Source organism: Eleutherodactylus coqui, chromosome 12 (assembly GCF_035609145.1).
Source record: "Eleutherodactylus coqui strain aEleCoq1 chromosome 12, aEleCoq1.hap1, whole genome shotgun sequence".
NCBI lineage: Eukaryota > Metazoa > Chordata > Amphibia > Anura > Eleutherodactylidae > Eleutherodactylus > Eleutherodactylus coqui.
The window spans coordinates 91,856,200-91,879,752 of record NC_089848.1 but is presented as its reverse complement, the minus strand read 5'-3'; the positions used below and the strand labels follow the sequence as shown (position 1 = coordinate 91,879,752).

Here is a 23,553-nt window from a genome sequence, read left to right as displayed (position 1 = left end):
TACAGTAACCTTTTATTTTATGTAGAAAAAAGCATGGAGGATAATTACATAATTCCACAGATTCTCCATTTCTCACCCACAATGACATACCTACAATATGGGCCTACCTGTGATGCATAGCTCCACCTCCCCAGTGATTCCTAGCACACAACATACTTGTTACTGCAGCTCATCATAATGTGATGTAGGACCAGTTCCTCCCCCTCTTCTGCTAGATGTACTGTACTAAGAGATGAAGGGCTGAGTGGGCTATACACACCAAGCTAAGGCTGTAAAGAGCTGCAACCTCTGAATTTTGTCCTGAAGCTCTGTTGGACAGAGTTCTGGAGGTAGGAGTTGTTGGCTAAAGAAGGAAAGTGGGGACTATGGAGGGTGTGCAGTGCAGGGGGAAAGTAGGGGCTATGGAGTGTAGGGAGAAAGTGGGGTCTGTGGATGTTGTGAAGCACAGGGGGATAATGGGGGCTGTGGATGTTGTGAAGTGCAGGAGGATAATGGGGGCTGTGGATGTTGTGAAGTGCAGGAGGATAATGGGGGCTGTGGATGCTGTGGAGTGCAGGAGGATAACAGGTGCTGTGGATGCTGTGCAGTGCAGGAGGATAGTGGGAGTTGCGGATGCTCTGGAGCACAGGAGGACAGTGGCGGCTGTGGAGCAAAGGAGGATTGTGGGGGCTGTGGATGCTGTGGAGTGCAGGGGGATAGTGGGAGCTGTGCATGCTGGGGAGTGCAGGGGAATAGTGGATTCTGTGGCGCACAGTGTGAAAGTGAGGTCTGCGGATGCTGTGGAGTGCAGGAGAAAAGTGGGGGCTATGGAATGCATAGGAAAAAGTGGGGGCTGTGGATGCTATTGAGTGCAGGGAAAAGTGGTGGTTGTGGAGTGCAGGGGGAGGTGAGGACAAAAATTGTGTCAAATGAAACCTATTTATAATAATAGCTAAATTGCATTTTGGGGGGGGGGGAGGGGGGGGCGTGTTCTTGCTATGGAGGCCCATGATTGCTATATATGTGCCTGTTCACCTATCCTATTTATTTCAAAGTAAAGAGGTAGTGACATAAGAGGCAGGACATATGATTGTTATAAGGTCCATGGTGAGCAGAGTCCTGCCAGTAGCATAACTATTGCCATTGCAATTAATATACTCAAACTCAGGAATGTGAAAAAATATTTTGCCAATATATACAACACCCGGCATTGTCTGGTGTCAGGACCTTGGGTTTGGTGCTGTTTGAAAGTGATGAGAGCTTGGGATCATTTCTAAATAAAAGTTTGGTCTAGAGTCTGAATTATTTTTTTGTCTGTGGTGGGAGTACATTCTACAGTATTTAGGGGTCTGTTTTCGGGTCTGAATTAACGTTGGGGTGTGATCTGAGATCTGATGCTTCCATCTGCAGATACTTCCCCAAGTGTTAACTGCATGCAGCCAAAATGATAACATTTTTCAGGATAGGAAATTGAAGCGACCCTACAGAGGCACTCGGACAGATTTACTAATACTGTCTAATAGTGCTGACTTAGCCTCGACAGTCTTAAATGCGTTAGTTTATCTCAGTGACTTATTCTGGATGATAAACGCAACTTAAGACTTTCTTTCCCCATTTACACAACCTATTCGTTGGCTTAGTTTTCTGGCAGTGTTTGCACCACTTTTCGGTGTATGTGCTTACATTAAGGCAATCCCTTTTCTGTGAAGCCATGCCCCCTTCCCTGCGAAGCCGCACCCATTTTTTTGATGTGCCTAAAAAGTGTCTAAAACATCAAAAACACATTAAAAAAATGCAATACAAAGCACGTAAAAAAAGTTTTCTGGCACTCCTTCTATAGTAAATCAGTCCTATTGTGTTTTAGGAAGTTACCGTAATTAATACAAAATTTTGGACCATAGACTGGTCAGCATCACATTTCTTCCACAGCTGTTTAACCCTTTCCAATCCACTATCTGACCTTTGAAGACATTATTATTTAAGGCTGTACATCTTCGATGCTGGAAGACGTCCGTCGGGGTTCTCTTACTGTATATTGCCAGCCTCTCTGCTGTCGGAGCCTATCCAACGTGTCACCTCATGCAGTACTGGCTTTAGCCAGCAGATAGCACCGTTGTATAATGGCAGAAAGAGTAAGCCCCCTAGGAAAACCAGGATACAAATTAGATTGGAAAGGGTTAATTACTTGCTGAGTAAACATTCCTTACTGTCCTTTGTTCCAGCATTGTCACCCTCGAGGTGTTCACAGTTAAATAATGTATAAAGCAAAGCTCCACCAGGGTAAGTCCTGACTCGCCTGGGAAAATATAAAAATAAATTAAAATACAAGCCTGGATATTCCATTTTGCAGAGATGAATTGAACGTTCCATTTCCCATTATTTTTATGGTACATCAAAGGTTTTATATTATTAAAGTACCAAAAATAGAGTTCAGAGTAAAATACTGTATGACCTTTGTACCAACTTCATTAAACATCTCAGGAGAATCCGTAAGAATATTGTATGGCCACCATCTCCCCTGAGCCTCCCTCTGTATATACTTTGTCACATAGAAGTGTTCTAATAATACAGATATTGCAAGCTCTGGATTATTATCCAGCAATGAGCACTTGGTATCTATGCATAAGAGTGGCAGGTGGCTATGGTCCAACCCCTCCCTTCACTTCTTAGCCTTCAATTAACTCTTTACAGCACTTCTGACAGAAGATGCCATGAGGTGGCGCTGTCTGCCACATATATTTATAAAATTGGAGTTTTATAAATGAGTATACAATGAGCTCCCTCTAGTGGTGGCTCTAAGCAGCCAAACTTTAATCATTGAACTTTAGCTGAATAATAGGGAAAATTTTTATTTGGAGCAAATGTTAGAGATGCATTATACTGTAAAGTAAATCAACACAGAATTTAAATACATAATCAGTTTTTTTACCTTTAGTACCCTTTAACCACTTTAGTGCTATAAGCCACCACTGATTATACAATTGTGTATATAGTGCAAATGTTCACTTGACTCTTTCAATGGTTTTTGTTGTGTTGAATGCTAAATTGAAGTTTGCTGAAACAGTGCATTTAAAGGTGTTAAGTGTCAAGTTAATGTTTGCTACATCTGTGTCCATGTATAGTGTAGCAGTTTTATTTATCTGCACAGTATAGAACTGTTATTGTACAGTATTATAGTATTATCTAGGTATACTGTGCAGTGACATAAATTAGTCTATTTGTAATGAGTGACTCAGTGATTCTATATAAGCGCATATGCATCTATTTGTATTGTAAGTTTTTAGTTAATAAAGTGGCTACCAGATGAGCCTAATTAGGAGGCACCTGTGAGGACTCAATAAAAGAGAGTGTGCCTCTCAGGAATAGCTGTAAGCCCATGAACTCCTGGCTTCCATTCTGTCTAGGGAGAGGTGAATACTGCTCACCGCAAGGCACGACAGGGAAGGAACTCCCCCTGTGCTGACACGGCATATGGTAAATGGTTGCTTAAATTTAGTGAGGGTCTATGGAAATGTTTAGTTACAGGCCAGACGGTCAGGTGTTATTTTGGTACCTATGCATTATTCTATTGTCAAGTTCTTGCTGCAATGATGTGCAATAAAGAGGTCAATATAAAATGAAAGTTTGGTTGTGGATATGTGCTCCTGAGAGTGTCACCTGTCTTGTGACAAAAGATGGCAATCTTGACAAGTGACGTACACCCCTACGGTTACAATATGCATAAGTCCCGCTTACCATGAAACAGCTCTTGATTAAATTCTAGCTATGGCCATGTATCTACAAGCACAGGGGATCCTGCTGGAGAAATACTTGACTTATATATAGAAGTCCATGTTTTGGATTCTACAATGCCTAGTCATACAGATGCAACACATGACCCAGCTTGGAGTATCACAAGGATATTAGCTAGTGTCCTTGCAGTCTTTTGCTCATCCAGTCTGTTCAGAAAGTCAGTTACAACACATGTTTCTCAGATACATAAAGTGATGAATTACCTATTTGGAAAGGTTTTCTGGATCACTTTCTATATATGTGCCATTTTTCTATTTTGTAGTGTTGGCCATTTTACAAAACACAAGTGCAACCACATTGGTCGTCCATAATGAAATATTAGTTTCTCAGAAACTGATGGTAAAACCAAGACTTGATAGAATTGAGACGTTGTCATCCATTTCAAAAGTTAATATAAAGGTTATAATTAATATGGCCGCACTTCCTGTTGTCACTTTTGCAAAAATGGCTACCCCCCCCATCCAAAAAAAAGAATAGAGGCAATCCCATTTCTAGTTGTAAGTAGTCGCAACTGAGTGGTTATTTCTATAGATGAGCGAGCATACTCGCTAAAGGCAATTGCTTGAGCGAGCATTGCCTTTAGCGAGTATCTCCCACGCTCGAGACGGAAGGTTCGGGTGCCGGCAGCGGGCAGGGAGCTGCGGGGGAGAGCGGGGCGGAATGGAGGGGAGATCTCTCTCTCCCTCTCTCCCCCCCCCCCCCCCGCTCCCTCCTGCTGACAGCCGCTGCTCACCGCTCCCCCGCGCCGGCACCCGAACCTTCTGTCTCGAACGGGGGAGATACTTGCTAAAGGCAATGCTCGCTCGAGCAATTGCCTTTAGCGAGTATACTCGCTCATCTCTAGTTATTTCTTATCAAAATCTTCAAATGAGAACAACATAAATGAGTTTATAAGATTAGAAAGGAGGGTCTGCCAGAAAGTACGCCACTTTTGTCCTTGATATATATCAGGTATTGAAGTGCATGAGGCTGTGGTGCAATACCAGAACTAGCCTGTAGAAAAAAGTGGCACTTTTTTAAGCACACCCATTTTCAAATTTTTTTTTAAGTTTTAATTAAAATCAGTTGTGTTTCTACATTTCTCATGAACTAAAGCCACTGTGCCATTTCCTATAGTATTACAGTTTTTATACGTTATTGCAATGAAATCTGTTCTATAAAGTTATACGCTGTTAGTGACTATGTGTTTATACCTCTGGGCAGATTTCTATGTGGTGTTGTGTAAGTCTCTTAACAAACTATTCAAAGTGATAATTTGATAGAACAGTATTGCTGCAGGCTACCTCAGCCTGGCACGCAGAATTCTATATAATTTAGTCTTAATTGATATGCCGGAACAGGACATCATAGAAAAAATGCCAGCAAACATGAATCTCTGTTGCATCAAATTACTAGTGCTCGTGTGTCCTACACTGAATGGTCACTTTATGAGAGAACCCCCATCTAGTAGAGCACTGAACCTTGCTTGGCCTCCAGAAAGTTGTGGTGGTGTCCATCCACAGGTATCAGAGGACTTGGGGTGTGCCAAAAAAACCATTCCGCACCCTATTACTCCACCTCCACCAGCCTGAACTGTTAACACCTAACAGGAAGGGTTCATTGATTCATTCTGCTTGTGCCAAATTCTGACCTTCCCAGCAGCATGGTGCAACAGAAATCTGGATTCATCTGACTAGACAATATTTTTCTACTGCTCAGTGGAATCTCGCTTCTCTGTTTCTCTTAGACAGCAATGGCAGTAGAACTGATCAAGTGCTGTTAAAGTCCATCTGTGCTAAGGGACAACACGTTGTACATTTAGACGTATTAACTGGAGCTACAGTTTGCTTGCCTGTGCATAGCTTGTTCATCAGAATGATTCTTGACATCCTCCTCTGACACCTTTTGAGGCTGGTTTACACGGGACGATGATTGCTCAAAGATCGCTCAAGCGACAGTTTGAGTGACAGCTTTGAGCGATCATTTTGCATAAACTATTAAGTAGCTACTCAACTACTTAAGAGCAATTAAGTGTGTAAATGAAGCCTTAGCTGAAAGCAGTTAATAATCCGAGGGCTATTATCTGCATTCAGATCCTTTGTTCTCCAGGGGGAAACAATGCTATCAACATTCCCCATGGAGAACTGCTGATAAGGCTGACTGAGGATTTTTAGGTCGGGCTGAATTTAATGATCAGCCAGCAGTGCTAGAAAAGCACATGATGGGCGCACATTTAGAAACTTCGATTATCGCTAAAACGATTGCCGATTAGCGGGGTTTTCTTTAGCGATCATCGGCTGGTGTAAATGGGCCTTTATACAGTAAGTAGTTTATATTCACATGGTCCTCTTTCAATGGATGTCCTTCCCCGATCCCACCATTCTCAGTATACTCATCATACCACTGCACAAGAAAAACCGGCAAGGTTAGAAGTTAAAAACTGGCACTAGTAGTCTAGAACTAACGACCAGGCCTGTTGGAAGTCACTCAGTTCGCTGGATTTCCCCATCAAATATAGATTCACAATGAAACTGATCCACGGAAAACTTGTCAGTTGATTTTATGTAGAACTCTGGGGTCACAGGTCTGATTTCCATACAGGAAAACTCCAATCAGAAAAGGGCTGCGGTCTCTAATAAAATGGCTATGCAGAGTATTTTCAATGGTTGGATTTTTCTATGTACCCCCTAATTAGAAATTTGCAAACAATTCTGTGATGGAAAAAAAAGCACAAGGCCACAAAAAATGTACACATGTCACGTGCAGTAACTTCAAGGTGACTTTAAATATATATGCAAAACTAAGTGAGCCCCTGTGTAATGTACTAAATCTAATTCTCCAACTTCCCAGTGTCGTAGAAACTTGAAATGTGGCACAACCAGTCTTTAGGTTTTAAATAGCAAAAGTAAAGGCATGATGACTTGATTATTCAATGCTAAGTGCAAAAGTATTGGCGCCCCTCTGTAATGTAACCTCCCGGTGTCGTAGCAACTTGAAATTAGAAATAGGAAATGTAAAGGGTAAAAAATGAGGAGTGTGGGAGGGGTGGCCCATTCTGTAGAGGGACATCGGTACATGCAGTCTGAGGAGAATCTAATGCTCCTCTATGTATATACATATTTTATTCCTCGGTTCCTCTGAAGTAACCACGACTCCATAAAATTTTCCGTGCAAACAATAGGTAAAAGTTAACTTGGGCGAAGCCGGGTATATCAGCTAGTAATTTATAATAGGAGATAGGTAATCTTTTTATGATGCGCTTCAGCTGCTACAGAACTCGAAAGATTCCGGGCCACTTATGATTGATATGAAACACCCTCATCCTTTGTATACAGTAATAAGTTCTGCAGCAGCTGAGCTGATCCTATAGTCTTCCGCCAGCCCCAGTAGGGCTGTTGTAGGGATTGAGAATTCCCCATGAGAGCTTCCCAATTCATTTTATGGTTGTAAATAGAGAGATTTGGCTATTAGTTATATATCAGGGATTTGCTCAAAGTGTATTATTCAAAAGAATTCTGCTGCCAAGATGACTGGCCTTAAAGGGGTGGTCTCGCGAAACAAAGTGGGGTTATACACTTCCGTATGGCCATATTAATGCACTTTGTAATATACATCGTGCATTAAATATGAGCCATACAGAAGTTATTCCACTTACCTGCTCCGTTGCTAGCGTCCTCGTCTCCATGGTTCCGTCTAAATTCGCCGGCAGCTTGCTTTTTTAGACGCGCTTGCGCAGTCCGGTCTTCTCCATTCAGCACGAGCCGCTTCAGTGTGCTCCCCGCTACAGCTCTTCTGCGCATGCGCAGATGAGCTGTCACTGCTCGGGAGCGCGCTGGAGCGGCCATTCTGTACCTTCCTCTGTTAGAGGAAGGTGCAGAGCTGCCGAGCTGCCGGAGAAGCCGTCCAGCTGTCCTGCCGTCCAGCTGTCCAGGTAAGTGATGGGCCGGGGGGGGGCTGTCGCTAGGCCGGGGGGGGGCTGCCGCTGCGATGGGGGGGGGCTGTCGCTAGGCCGGGGGGGGGGCTGCCGCTGCGATGGGGGGGGCTGTCGCTAGGCCGGGGGGGGCTGCCGCTGCGATGGGGGGGCTGCCGCTAGGCCGGGGGGGGCTGCCGCTAGGCCGGGGGTGATGTTCACTGACAGGTGAAGGCCCCGGAGCCCAGCGCTGGGCTCCGGGGCCTTCACCTGGGCTGAGGGTCTAGCGCTGGGGAGCCGGGAGCGTAGCGCTGGGGAGCCGGGAGCGTAGCGCTGGGGAGCCGGGGGCTAGCGCCGGTTACCTGCTGCCTGGCGGTGCGGGGCGTCTGGTTGGCGGCTGCGAGGCGTCTGGTCGGCGGCTGCGAGGCGTCTGGTCGGCGGCTGCGGGGCGTCCGGTTGCCATGGAGACACAGCTGGCAGCGTCTCGGGAGCGCGCCCGTCGGGCTGCAGCGAGCGACGGGGAAAGAGCCGGCGGCCATCTTGGGGAAACTTTTATAAGTTACTGAAACGCTGGAACGGTAAGTACGAACCAGCTAGAAAAGTAATTTACAGGGGTAATTAGTAATGTATGTTTAATTAGGGGGACTGGGCAAAAAAAAAAATCACTGCTTCCTCGAGACATCTCCTTTAAGGACCAGGTGATTTTCATTTTCGAATTGCAAGAGCCGTAACTCATTGACCTAGCTGTATGGGGGCTTGTTTTTTTTTTGGGGGGGGGGGGGGTGAGCCAAAGTTTTGTATAGATTTTATTATTTTCTTACTGGTTTAGTAGAATAAAAACACATTTTTAAAGAAAAACAATCTGCATAATCATATATTTTTTTTAATTTTTTTTGGCAGTGCAGCTATACTTGAGGGCTTGTTTTTTGCAGCAGTTGTAGTTCTCATTGGTACCATTTTGAAGTACATGCAACTTTTGAATTACTTTTTATTTAATTTTTGAGTGATGAACAAAAGAAAAATAGCAATTCTAAAAAAAATTTTGAACTTCATTTTATTGATCACCTAATGAATTCGTTATACAAGTACATTCCATAGATCATTGCTGGTATTATGACAAGAAACTCAATTACACAGTTCTTATTTGTTTCTTAATACCATTTATAACTTCCATTTTCTGTTGCATGTATCTCCTACACCATTGTATGAGATACAGTGTAAGGCCTTAGTCAGACGGGCGATTTTTCGTGCGATTTGCGGATCGCATGACGGATGCGCATCCGCAAATCGCGTGACCGGTGCGCGCAAGTCGCCCGCAAATCGCCCGAAAATCTGCTCCTAGCCGCGTTTCATTAGAAACGGGCCGGAGCTGTCCAGCGCATTGCATTCAATGGAGACGGCAATACAGCCGTCTCCATTGAAAGCAATGCGCTGCGGGCGAGCCCGGGATGAATTGTCGGGAAGGGGTTAAATATATAAGCCCTTCCCTGCAATCCATCCTAAAATGTGTTAAAATAAAAGAAAATTGTATACTCACCTTCTCGCGGCAGCCGGAGCTCCGCGTGGCCGTCCTGCAGTGGCTCAGCGCTGAGCCAATCAGAGGTATGCCTCACTCACACCCATTCATGAATTCATGAATGGATGTGAGTCAGACCTGCCCCTGATTGGCTCAGCGCTGAGAGGCAGCAGTCACTCACCCATTCATGAATTCATGAATGGGTGTGTGAGTGTTTTCAGCCTCTGATTGGTCAGGGCTGTGACCAAGCAGAGGCAGATCATTCAGCAGGCAGGGATTTTAAAGCCCCGCCGGCTGAATAGTGGCAAGAAGCAGTTCAGGAGAACTGACAGCGGCCGCGGCTGGACTCCGGCTGCAGCGGAAAGGTGAGTATACAATTTTTTTTTATTTTAACACATTTTAGAATGAATTGCAGGGAAGGGTTTATATATTTAACCCCTTCCCGACAATTCACCCCGCGCACGCCGGCAGCCCATTGCTTTCAGTGGAACGTGCTGTATTGCCGGCTCCATTGAATTCAATGGGCAAACATCGTTCTTCTCTTCCACAGCTGTTACAGCTGTGGCAGAGAAGAATGATTTGTCTTCTATATGTTCTCAATGGGGTCGGCGCTGCTGCCGCCGGCCCCATTGAGCGCATATAGAGAAGAGAACAGAAATCGCAGATCGCAGATAGGTGCGATCTGCGATTTTTTTGTTCTATAATTTATCGGACGAGCGCATAAAAAGCGCTCATGTGTCTGATACCATTGCAAAGCAATGGTTTTATAAAATCGCCGGACGCATGCGCATGCGCAAATCGCGCGAAAAATCGCCCGTCTGACTAAGGCCTAACACTGATTTTTAAAATTATTTTTATGGTGTTCACTATGGGAGATAAATTAGAAAATATTTTCATTGTTTGGGTCATTACAAATGTGGTAATACCTAATATATGTTTTTTTTTCTTTTTGTATTTCATCCGTATTAAAAAATGTTTTTTATTGTGAGAAAAAATGAATATATTTTTTTTTAACTGGATTTTTTTTTAAATTAAACTTTCATTTGATGCCTTTTTTTAAACCTTGAAGGGGACTTGAAGTTGTGACTGTTTGATCAGGTTTGTAAACTGCATTACTTATGTAGTGCATTCTACTAAGTCTATGACAATAGCCTATTGGCCTTTGTGGGAAGCGAATTACAAAGCAGACAAGAGGGTCTTTATCAGGCTTCTGACTGTCATAGGAACTCATTGGTACCTTGCAATCGTACTATGGAGTACTGATTAGTGACAGAAAGAGCCCCCTCCGTAGTGACATCAGTGTTTCCCAACTCCAGTCCGTGAGGCACCCCAACAGGTCATATTTTCTGGATTTCCTTAGTATTGCACAGGTGATGTAATTATTGTTAATGCTTCAAACACTGCCAGGTGTTTTTACTATAGGACATCCTGAAAACATGACCTGTTGGGTTTGCCTTGAGAACTTAAAGGGGTTGTCCCGCGCCGAAACAGGTTTTTTTTTTTTTCAACCCCCCCCCCCCTCGTTCGGCGCGAGACAACCCCGATGCAGGGACTTAAAAAAAAAAACAGCACAGCGCTTACCTGAATCCCCGCGCTCCGGTGACTTCTATACTTACCGGTGAAGATGGCCGCCGGGATCTTCTTCCTCCGTGGACCGCAGCTCTTCTGTGCGGTCCATTGCCGATTCCAGCCTCCTGATTGGCTGGAATCGGCACGTGACGCGGCGGAGCTACACAGAGCCGGCATCCTGCACGAGAGGCTCCATTGAAGAAAGCAGAAGACCCGGACTGCGCAAGCGCGGCTAATTTGGCCATCGGAGGCCGAAAATTAGTCGGCACCATGGAGACGAGGACGCCAGCAACGGAGCAGGTAAGTGAATAACTTCTGTATGGCTCATAATTAATGCACAATGTACATTACAAAGTGCATTAATATGGCCATACAGAAGTGTATAGACCCACTTGCTGCCGCGGGACAACCCCTTTAAACACTGGCTGACATGCTGTAGTTGCTATTGATTGTGGCATGTAAGGGGTAATTGGCCAGGATCTGAGGTTTTTCCTATCCTGGCTGTTAGAGCAGGAGCCTGGCTGCAGTACACAGCTAAGGTTTAACCCTTTCCAATCCACTGTCTGACGTCTAAAGACATTCTGATTGAAGACTGTACAGCTCCAATGTTACTGTAGATTACTGGCCATTCTGTTATCGGGGGCCTCTCCAGCATGTCACATACCGCAGTACTGGCTCTAGCCAGCAGATGGTGCCATTGTGTAATGGCAGAAAGAGGGAGCCCCCTAGGAAACCCTGAATCCAAAATTGGATTGCAAAGGGTTAAAGCTCATTAGTGACTGCTGTAAAAAGGCATATTGGTGGTTACTAAAGGGGTTAACAGATCTGCAATTAAAATCAGCTATGATTAACTCTAAAGTGCTGCCAAATTTAAAGAAAACATACTCTTAAGGCCTCTTTCACATGACCATAGGCGTTGCTGCGCTAGGCTGATTGTGGCGAAAATCCACATGAATGAAAAATAGCTGCGATCAAGTCCCGATCTTGAATACCATTTTCTTGTCTATTCACATGGACGGCTGCGGCGTATCGGCAAAAAAATATGCTGCTGCGTGGAAATCCCTCGGTCGGCAGAAATCCTCGGAATGACTGCTAATGCTTACACAGAGCTAGCTGTCTTCATTTCTCAGAGTTGGACGCAGTGAAACTCCCTCTTCCTCCCTTTTTTTTTTTAAGCTCCAATTGGAGTCTATGGGAGCTTCAAGCATATCTCAGCCAAAGATAAGGCAAGACCTATCTTTGGACGCAGTGTATAAAATTGGTGACCGAAAGCGATCACCAATGTGCTATTTTTGCTAGCGTGATTTTTTTTTGCGAGTCCAAAAATCGTTAATCTGAATGAATACATTAGAGTCCAATGCTTAGGAGGGTCGAGATTTTTGCCTGATTTTCGGACACAGCTGTATATATGGTCGTGTGAATAGGGCCTAAGGGTGGACGCTCACTGGCGATATTTTCTTTCTGGCGATGCGAGAGCACGAGAAAACTCTCGCCTCGCAGCGCAAGAAAGACGCCGGTATAGAACCGGCATATCGCTAGTGCTTTCAATGGGGCCAGCGGCAGCAGCGCTAGCCCCATTGAAAACATAGGGAGAATGCCGCGGACTTCTGCCACAGCTGTCACAGCTGTGGCAGGAGTTTCCTTCATCCCCGCAGGGACTGCACAGCTGTTACAGAAGTCCGCGGCATTCTATCCCATTGCTTTCAATGGGATCAGCACTGCTGTCGATCCCATTGAAAGCACTGCTTTGTGCTAAGCCCCGCTGTATGATTATCAGGGAAGGGCTTGAAATATAAGCCCTTCCCCGATAATCATCAATTAGTGGTAAAAAAAAAATTTACTCACCTCTCCGGCGCTCAGACGCGTCCTCCGGCTGGCTCCCCTGCACTGCTGTTAAGCTCTTTCAGCAGGCAAGGATTTAAAAATCCCTGACTCCTGAAAGGGTTGTGCTGATTGGCTGAGGGCTCAGCCAATAGCAGCTAGTGCTTAGCTATTGGCTGAGCGCTCAGCCAATGACACATAGCCCTTAGCTTTTCATTCATGAATAGCAATATCTTATATATTCATCATGAATGAATAGCTAAGGGCTATGTGTCATTGGCTGAGCGCTCAGCCAATAGCTAAGCAGTAGCTGCTATTGGCTGAGCCCTCAGCCAATCAGCACAGCCCTTTCAGGAGGCGGGGATTTTTAAATCCCCGGCTGCTGAAAGAACTTAATAGCAGTGCAGGGGAGCCAGCCGGAGGACGCGTCTCAGCGCCGGAGAGGTGAGTAATTTTTTTTTTTTTACACTTATTGCTGATTATCGGGGCAGGGCTTATATTTCAAGCCCTTCCCCGATAATCATACTGCGGGGCTTGGCAGAAACCAATGGGATAGAATGCCGCGGACTTCTGCCACAGCTGTGACAGCTGTCACAGCTGTGGCAGAAGTCCCCTGCATTCTCCATCTCTTTTCAATGGGGCTAGCGCTGCTGCTGCTGGTCCCATTGAAAAGACTGGCGATATCCCGACGTGATGCCATTTTTTTTCTTGCACTGCACTGCGAGACTTTACTTTTACTCTCGCAGCGCAGTGGAGAAAAAAACGCCAGTGGGTGGGAGCCCTAACACTGAGGTTTAGCCAGTGTTATGGGCTCAGGAAGAAGTTTTGTATCTCCTCCATCATTTTCTCCAAGCAAGCTCACTATAGTATACTGCGTCATTGCCTTACAGAGAAAATGCCACCTCATGAAGAAATGCTAAAAATGAGACAGAACTCAACATAACAAAGTAACATAGTATGTAAGGCCGAAAAAAGACATATGTCCATCTAGTTCAGCCTATTACCCCCCAATGTTGATCCAGAGGAAGGCAAAAAAAGCCTAGATAGAAAATTAAGTTATGGTCAATAGAGCAATTGTGGCCTAATAAACCGGATGATCAGTAAGCAGCAGGGCCACCATGTTGAGTAATACAGCTGTTAACGGGACATCTATTCAGTGTGCACTTATGTATTGTACTGGTGGAGTGTTCGCCATGTGATATTGACCATAATCCGCAGTTCATCTCATTATGAGGTTGTGAGAGAATATTGCACAATTGTGTTCCATGGATTCTTGATTGGAGAGATTTCTGGGGATCACAGTGGCCAAGAAATAGTAACATAGTTTGTAAGGCCGTAAAAAGACATATGTTATCCAGTTCAGCCTATTACCCCCTAATGTTGATCCAGAGGAAGGCAAAAAAATACCCCAATGAGGTAGAAGCCAATTTTCGCCTTTTAAGAGGAAGCATTCCTTCCTGACTCCAATCTGACAATTGGAATAATCCCCAGATCAACAACTCTTCTGCAGTAATGAATGATTATAACATATAATATTGGACCGCTCGAGAAAGACATCCAGGCCCCTCTTGAACTCTTAGCAAATTTGCCATCACCACATCCTCAGGCAGAGAGTTCCATAGTCTCACTGCTCTTACAGTAAAGAACCCCCTTCTATGTTGGTGTAGAAACCTTCTTTTCTTTAGATGTAAAGGATGCCCCTTGTTACACCTTGAAAAGCATGCCAGCTGATGTTCAGTATGTGTGGCCTTAATATCCTGCTGCAAAAATGGCATTTGTTATACCCCCAAGCAGGAGCGTAACTATAGAGGATGCAGGGGATGCGGTTGCACCCGGGCCCAGGAGCCTTAGGGGGCCCATAAGGCCTCTCTTCTCCATATAGGAAGCCCTTTACTATGAATAAAGCATTATAGTTGGGGGCCCCGTTCCAGGTTTTGCATTGGGGCCCAGGAGCTTCAAGTTACGCCTCTGCCCCCAAGATATGGTAATGTGACCGGCTGCAGCACCTCATCAGCCTAACAATGTGCCATGAATGTGCCCCAGTGCATAGTAGAGGTGACTGGCTATTGATGTTGATGGCAGCTCAAACCATGACTCCATGGTGTGGTGCTCCAAAATGTCAAAAGGATCAGCCTGATTGCCACATCGCCTCAAGACCCTCGATATGCGATCATCATTTCGGAGACAGAATCTTGCTTTGTCGCTGAATACCTTACTGTGCCATTCTCCATGCCACTGTAAGTGCCCACAATGATGCTGCGGTCTGGGAGGCAGTCTTCACAACAAATGGCTTGACTACAAACCTGCCACAGCCAATCTACATGAAACAGAGATCATTGACATTGGAGCATCCAAATCTGTCTGTATAATCATAAAATATCTCCAGCTGTGGAATCTGGAGCTGCTCCTTCATGACGTTGGATGCATTGTGACATTCTCTCACTATGACGATGCTCATTTCGTTCTGCTGATAACCCAAATTCAACCCACGGTTGTGGCTTCCCATTGAGGTTCTGCTGCATTACTGCATAAAAACCAACCAGCTGTACATAGCCCGGTGACAAAACCTTCAGTAAACTCGCCTATGTGATGAAATGACTCCTGACAGCGTCTTAGAAGCATCTTCACTCCTTAATCTTTAATCAGACACAAAAAAACCCAACACCAAGCAGTTTCCATGGGTCACAACAACATCTCCAAAATTAGCTTCGCAGGCTGGATTTCCCCTTATCGCCTCCCAGATCACGAGTGGCCTGAAATGGCAACAATTTGGGTAATTTGTTCGTCTGAATATACAATGAAAATTGCATAATGCTGCATCAAAGTCTTCATGGTGTGGCACTTCGGCTGCATGAGAAGCGAGCAGCACTAGCAGGGGCCACCTAGCCGGCAACATAGGAATTACCACAAATGCCACCAGCTGCTCGTTAGTAATAATGAATAGAACCCGTGTCAGTAATTAAAGCCTCATGAATGCATGCTACAAATACCTGTCATCTCCTATTTTATTATCTTTTATACACATTTTTATGGATGTCAATCGTGTTGTATTATCATGTATTTAATGCCCAAACTTCTTCAATGTTAATTAATTGATTAAGGCCTCATCTCCATGGGCAAATTTGATTTGCAGAATCCTCGCGGAAGATCCGCAGTTCAAGCCCCCCATAGAGAAGCATAGGCGTCCGCAGTTCAAATTACACATGCCGATTTGTTTTCTGGATTCCGCATGCAAAAAACAAATTGTAACATGCTCCATATTAGTGCGGCTTCCATGCAGGCGGCTCCCATTGGCAGGCTAAGTGAGTATTGCTGTTTTTTTTCATGTAGTTTTGCTAGGACTTATTTTCAGGGGAGGGCTTATATTTCAAGCCTCCCCCTAAAATCGGGGGGGGGGGGGACTTATTTTCAGGGAAACACGGTAGTTAATACTACATGCAGGAAAGATCAGGCGGCATCGATCTCCCGCAGGTTTTTTCAAACTCCAGGGCTCTGGTACGGCGTTATTGTGCCTGGATTTCCGTCAGGTAAAAAAGCAACCGATATGCTCTATTTTCGTGCACATCTGTGCACCCAACGCACCATAAGAGTCTACGGGGGTGCGCAAATTCGCTGTGTTAATTGATAAAACTGGGGACTAATTAGGCTGCTCAGCTGGTACAATAACAGTGTGGGTGTATCCCGTGCCGATGTGAACGGGCCCAGCAGTCAAAAAAGTATGTGATAGCGTTCCATTCACATCACAATCATGAAATGCTCTCGCGAGCATATATACCTGAATATGAGTGTTTTTTTCATGCATGTATAGGCGCGTTTTAAAAACGGCATTCATGTGATTTTTCTATACGTGATGTACGTTTTTTTTCTGCACGGCTATTCATGCGCAAAAAAACCACTTGTCTGACCGCGGCCTTACTGCCTGTGTGAAGGCAGCGTCAGGGTAAGTTCACATGGCGTAATTGACAGGGCAGGAAAAAAACATGTCAAAATATGCCCCTGCGAACTTCCGGTTTTTAGGGCTCCTGCTGACAAGCGTAGGCTTATATACACTTATATACACTTGTGCGAGCGTGACGTGATAGCGCTGTGAAAGGACCTCTGTCACGTGCTTTTACACATGTATCAGTGCATTCTACTGTACTTATTTGTGCTCCTGGGCCTGTTGACATTTGCATGGGACACACTTAAGCCGTAATTTAAGCAGCTATCACAAAAAAAAAATGCGCAGTTCCATGCGTGATTTCATGTGAACGGCGTGTGCAATCCCATAAACTCCTAGGTTGCCTTGTGTGCGTAAATGTGCACAAATATAGAGCATGTTGCATATATATTCGCAGGCGCAAAAATATAGCGCAACAACACAGAATGTGAGGGAACCCATTGGAATTAATGGGTTCTATTGTCTGCGATTTGCGCAAGTGACTTCAAGTGCGTGAAAGTGTGCTAAAAAATGCTCGTCTGTAGGAGCCGTTAGGCGTGGATAATTGGCAACATACACCTCCAAGCCTGTCGACGCACATTTGGATGCATATTTTGAAGTCCCGTTGATTGCAAAGTCAAAACAACTTGTCACTTCCTTATTTTCTGCAATGCATATTTGAATTTTAAATACACATCGGGAAAAAACAAGTCGTGAAGACAGACGGTTTCCAATGACATCAATGGGGCACGTATTGTAAGCATATTTTGGTGAGGAATGCATGCCAAAATCTGCACTGAAATACACCATGTGAACATACCGTAAGGCCTTAGTCAGACGGGCGTTTTTAGCCGCGATTTGCGCATGCGCATGCGTCCGGCGATTTTATAAAACCATTGCTTTGCAATGGTATCGGACACTTGAGCGCTTTTTATGCGCTCGTCCTATAAATTATAGAACAGAAATCGCAGATCGCACCTATCTGCGATCTGCGATTCCTGTTCTCTTCTGTATATGCGCTCAATGGGGCCGGCGACAGCAGCGCCGACCCCATTGAGAACATATAGAAGACAAATCATTCTTCTCTGCCACAACTGTAACAGCTGTGACAGCGAAGAACGATGTTTGCCCATTGAATTCAATGGGGCCGGCAATACAGCAGCTCCATTGAAAGCAATGGGCTGCCGGTGTGCGCGGGGTGAATTGTCGGGAAGGGGTTAAATATATAAGCCCTTCCCTGCAATTCATCCTAAAATGTGTTAAAATAAAAAAAAATTGTATACTCACCTTTCCGCTGCAGCCGGAGTCCAGCTGTGGCCGCTGTCAGTTCTCCTGAACTGCTTCTCGGCACTATTCAGCCGGCGGGGCTTTAAAATCCCCGCCTGCTGAATGATCTGCCTCTGATTGGTCACAGCCCTGACCAATCAGAGGCAGGTTTCACTCACACACCCATTCATGAATTCATGAATGGGTGAGTGACTGCTGCCTCTCAGCGCTGAGCCAATCAGGGGCAGGTCTGACTCACATCCATTCATGAATTCATGAATGGGTGAGTGACTGCTGCCTCTCAGCGCTGAGCCAATCAGGGGCAGGTCTGACTCACATCCATTCATGAATTCATGAATGGGTGTGAGTGAGACATGCCTCTGATTGGCTCAGCGCTGAGCCAATCAGGGGGCAGGTCTGACTGACACCCCCTTCACACCCACTGCAGGACGGCCGCGCGGAGCTCCGGCTGCCTGGAGAAGGTGAGTATATATATATTTTTTATTTTTACACATTTTAGGATGAATTGCAGGGAAGGGCTTATATATTTAAGCCCTTCCCGACAATTCATCCCGGGCTCGCCCGCAGCGCATTGCTTTAAATGGAGCCGGCTCTATTGCCGTCTCCATTGAATGCAATGCGCTGGACAGCTCCGGCCCGTTTCTAATGAAACGCGGCTAGGAGCAGATTTTCGGGCGATTTGCGGGCGACTTGCGTGCACCGGTCACGCGATTTGCGGATGCGCATCCGTCATGCGATCCGCAAATCGCGTGAAAAAACGCCCGTGTGACTAAGGCCTAAAAGTGATGGTGGAAGGTGTAGCCTGCAGCATTGAAGCTAAGACAACCATATAATACTGGATACTTATCCTATAGAGTGTGGCAGTATAGGGTTTTAGGGTTGTATGATTGACTTATTAGTGACACTATTGCAAAATATACCAGCATAACTCACCATCAATTTTAATTTTTTTTGTGGAACATATGACTTTAAATAAGGTGACCAGATTTTCCCAGGGTCAAAGCGGGACATAGGGGTTTAGTCAGGGGCAGGGCATAGGGGTGTGGTCAGGGGCGGGACATAGGGGTGTAGTCAGGGGTGGGACATAGGGGTGTGGCCAGGGGCTTATCATGACATATAATTTTACCTCCGTTGTTATAAAAAGTACAGGGTCGGTTCAAAAAAAGACTGAGCTAATTCCGTAGCATTTCTGCATCCAAAAAACAGTCAAAATACGTACCATTGGTGTATATACGCAGCTGATTTCATACCATGGGGTGCTCCCCCTCACCTCTTCCGAAGCCTTCCTGCTGTTAGCACTACCTGGATTCTGCTTCCCGGCGGCCTGTAGTGGCCTACCCTGAGCAGCATCACCTGACCAGCAGCGTCGTAACTGACTGTTTTTTTTAGCTGTGGAAACTTACGCTGCGGACCTTTCGCAGCATTTCCGCCATGTGTAAACACACCTTAACTCAGCTTGAAGTATGCTGCCAAGTGTAGAGTGGCCACAGTAGTAATGGCGTCCCCTATACCAGCCCCAGCAATAATAGTGACTCCCACAGTGGCCCCAGTACTATTAGCGCTTTCCTATACCAGCCCCAGCAATAATAGTGACCCCAACAGTATCCTTAGCAATAACAGTCACACCTACACTATCCCCATTAATAGTAGTGACCCCCCACAGAAGCCCCAGCAATAATAGTGACCCCCCCAACAGAAGCCCCAGCAATAATAGTGATCCCCACAGTATCCACAGCAATAATAGTGACCCCAACAGTATCCTTAGCAATAACAGTCACACCTACACTATCCCCATTAATAGTAGTGACCCCCACAGAAGCCCCATCAATAATAGTGACCCCCATAGTATCTCTAGCAATAATAGTGACCCCAACAGTATCCCCTGCAATAATAGGGACCCCCCCAACAGAAGCCCCAGCAATAATAATGATCCCCACAGTATCCCCAGCAATAATAGTGAGCCCCCCCCCCACAGAAACCCCAGCAATAATACTGATTCCCACAGTATCCCCAGCAATAATATTGACCCCCTCCACAGAAGCCTCAGCAATAATAGTGGCCCCCATGGTATCCCCATCAATGATAGTGACCCCAACAATATCCCCAGCAATAACAGTCACACCCCACAGTACCACCAGCAATAGTAGTGACCCTCACCATATCCCCAGCAATAATAGTGACCTCCACAGAAGCCCTAGCAATAATAGTGACCCCCCCATAGAAGCCCTACCAATAACAGTGACCTCCACAGTATCCCCAGCAATAATAGTGACACCCCACAGAAGCCCGAGCGATATTATTGACCCCATGGGATCCCCAGCAATAATAGGGACCCCCATGGTATCCCCAGCAATAGTAGTGACCCCCACAGAAGCCCCATTGTATTAGCGCTCCCCCTAAGCCCCCTATATTTACCTTATCCTGGTCTTCACAATGCTGACACTCCTCTCAGCGCTGCTGCAAGCGGGCAGAAGTGTGTGTGCCCACAGCAGTGTCTCCTCCCTTCTCCTCTCCTCTTGCGGAGCCAAAAAGGAGAAGTCAGGGGAGGAGGGGGATGAAGATCCTGAGTGCACACACTGTCAGCAGTGTGTGCATCCGGCCCTCAGCACACCAAGTATGAGGCTTTCTAAATGCATGAGAAGGAACACGCAATGCAAAAAAAAACAAAAAAAAACAGATAAATGCATTTTTTCACAGGGACTTGGTAAAATATGTGTGTATAGATGTTTAATGCACAAAGTTTTCCATGGCTTTTAAGTTTTTATAACATGATGAATATTAAGTTAACATTTGCTACATCAGTAAAAGAGGGATAGATAGGTAGATGTGGTCCCACGCACTGGAACATATTTACTTAGACTGGTATTTTATATGTATGTCTAAACAAAATTTGCACTGGCATATGTGTGACAAACGTACTAAGAAGCAGAAGCCTCTTAATACATTTATCACATCTGGCAACATCTTATTGCCTCAGACTAAAATCTTTGCCACCTACGAGCCAGTGTAGGTTTCATCTATAATTTATGCCAGTTTCTAGCATAAATTATAGTAAGTCTAACAAGGCCATGGACCCTTTTAAATCTATAATCTGGAATACTAGACATAATAAATATGCCCCATTATGTTTAAATTCCCAGTTATATTGCAGTTGTGTGCCAAAATTATCAGTTGCCGGACTACAGAAGGAGAAATGCCACTACTTATGTCGTTCTACAGTATGAGAAAGGTAATAAATAATGTGTTACAACTTAATACTAAAAAAAAGTGATTTTTTTTTTTTTTCCTACAGAGATTAAAAGAACTAAAACAAAGAGAATTTGCTCGAAATGTGGCTTCAAAGTCCTGGAAAGATGAAAAAAAGCAAGAGAAAGCGCTCAAGCGTCTTCATCAGCTGGCGGAACTGCGCAAGCAACCAGACTGGTAAAATTTCAAATTAAGAGGCTTTTGAATCTGACACTGCCTAAAAGTTATAAAACAATACATCCTGATTGCAATTTTTTTTTCCATTTTGGGATAATTAAGTTATGTCACATGTACTAACTAAGTAACATAACATGATATAGCTCAATATATCCTCGGCAATTAAAGCTGCATTCATCGAAGCTGCACCAAAATTACAGTACAGTAATAGATAAGATTTTTTTTTCATCAGAGCTCCAACTTATAAATATATCTTATGACAAATGCTCCACAGTAGAGATGAGCGAGCACCAAAATGCTCGGGTGCTCGTTACTCGAGACGAACTTTTCGCGATGCTCGAGGGTTCGTTTCGAATAACGAACCCCATTGAAGTCAATGGGCGACCCGAGCATTTTTGTATATCGCCGATGCTCGCTAAGGTTTTCATTTGTGAAAATCTGGGCAATTCAAGAAAGTGATGGGAACGACACAGCAACAGATAGGGCAGGCGAGGGGCTACATGTTGGGCTGCATCTCAAGTTCCCAGGTCCCACTATTAAGCCACAATAGCGGCAAGAGTGGGCCCCCCCCCCTGCCAACAATTTTTACTTCTGAAAAGCCCTCATTAGCAATGCATACCTTAGCTAAGCACCACACTACCTCCAACAAAGCACAATCACTGCCTGCATGACACTCCGCTGCCACTTCTCCTGGGTTACATGCTGACCAACCCCCCCCCCCCACGACCCAGTGTCCACAGCGCACACCAAACTGTCCATGCCCAGCCTTCAGCTGCCCTCATGCCACGCCACCCTCATGTCTATTTATAAGTGCGTCTGCCAGAGGAACCGCAGGCACACACTGTAGAGGGTTGGCACGGCTAGGCAGCAACCCTCTTTAAAAGGGGCGGGGCGATAGTCCACAATGCTGTACATAAGCAATGAGAAATCCAATCCTGTGCCACCTACATCTGGAGCTGCACACGTGGGCATAGCAATGGGGGACCTATGTGCCACACACTATTCATTCTGTCAAGGTGTCTGCATGCCCCAGTCAGACCGCGGTTTTTTATAAATAGTCACAGGCAGGTACAACTCCGCAATGGGAATTCCGTGTGCACCCACAGCATGGGTGGCTCCCTGGAACCCACCGGCTGTACATAAATGTATCCCATTGCAGTGCCCTGGACAGCAGAGCTAACGTCAGATTAAATGCAGGTGGGCTTCGGCCCACACTGCATGCCCCAGTCAGACTGGGGTTCTTTAGAAGTGGACAGATGCAGTTACAACTCCCTGTGGACCCACAGCATGGGTGGGTGCCAGGAAGCCACCGGCGGTACATAAATATATCCCATTGCATTGCCCATCACAGCTGAGGTAATAATGTCATTTTAATGCAGGTGGGCTTCGGCCCACACTGCATGCCCCAGTCAGACTGGGGTTCTTTAGAAGTGGACAGATGCAGTTACAACTCCCTGTGGACCCACAGCATGGGTGGCTCCCTGGAACCCACCGGCGGTACATAAATATATCCCATTGCATTGCCCATCACAGCTGAGGTAATAATGTCATGTTTAATGCAGGTGGGCTTCGGCCCACACTGCATGCCCCAGTCAGACTGGGGTTCTTTAGAAGTGTACACATGCAGTTACAACTCCGTGTGGACCGACAGCATGGGTGGGTGCCAGGAAGCCACCGGCGGTACATAAATATATCCCATTGCATTGCCCATCACAGCTGAGGTAATGTCGTGCTTAATGCAGGTGGGCTTCGGCCCACACTGCATGCCCCAGTCAGACTGGGGTTCTTTAGAAGTGGACACATGCAGTTACAACTCCGTGTGGACCAACGGCATGGGTGGCTCCCTGGAACCCACCGGTGGTACATAAATATATCCCATTGCAGTGCCCAACACAGCTGATATAACGTCAGCTGTAATGCAGGTGGGCTAAAAATTTATTGGATTACACTGTAGGCGAGGGCCCCCAAAAATTGGTGTACCAACAGTACTAATGTACCTGAGAAAAATTGCCCATGCCCAACCAAGAGGGCAGGGGAAACCCATTAATCGCTTTGGTTAATGTGGCTTAATTGGTAACTAGGCCTGGAGGCAGCCCAGTAAAAATAAAAATTGGTTCAGGTGAAAGTTTCAACGCTTTAATGATCATTGAAACGTATAAAAATTGTTTAGAAAAATTATATGACTGAGCCTTGTGGCCCTAAGAAAAATTGACTGTTCGGCGTGATTATGTGAGGTTTCAGGAGGAGGAGCAGGAGGAGGAGGAGGAATATTGTACACAGATTGATGAAGCAAAAAGGTCCCCGTTTTGGATGGTGATAGAGAATGATGCTTCCCTCCGTGGGTGCAGCCTACGTATT

The 23,553-nt window shown here is 45.5% G+C and overlaps 1 protein-coding gene across 1 annotated transcript in view; it reads left to right on the top strand.

Annotated features, from left to right (window-relative positions):
* The window catches only part of ZNF804B (zinc finger protein 804B), a 424,361-nt gene that overhangs the window by 383,551 nt on the left and 17,257 nt on the right, over window positions 1-23,553 (top strand). Inside the window, exon 3 of the mRNA XM_066585018.1 lies at window positions 21,065-21,195. Coding sequence (XP_066441115.1) covers window positions 21,065-21,195 — 131 coding nt within the window. The remainder of the gene's footprint in view (window positions 1-21,064; window positions 21,196-23,553) is intronic.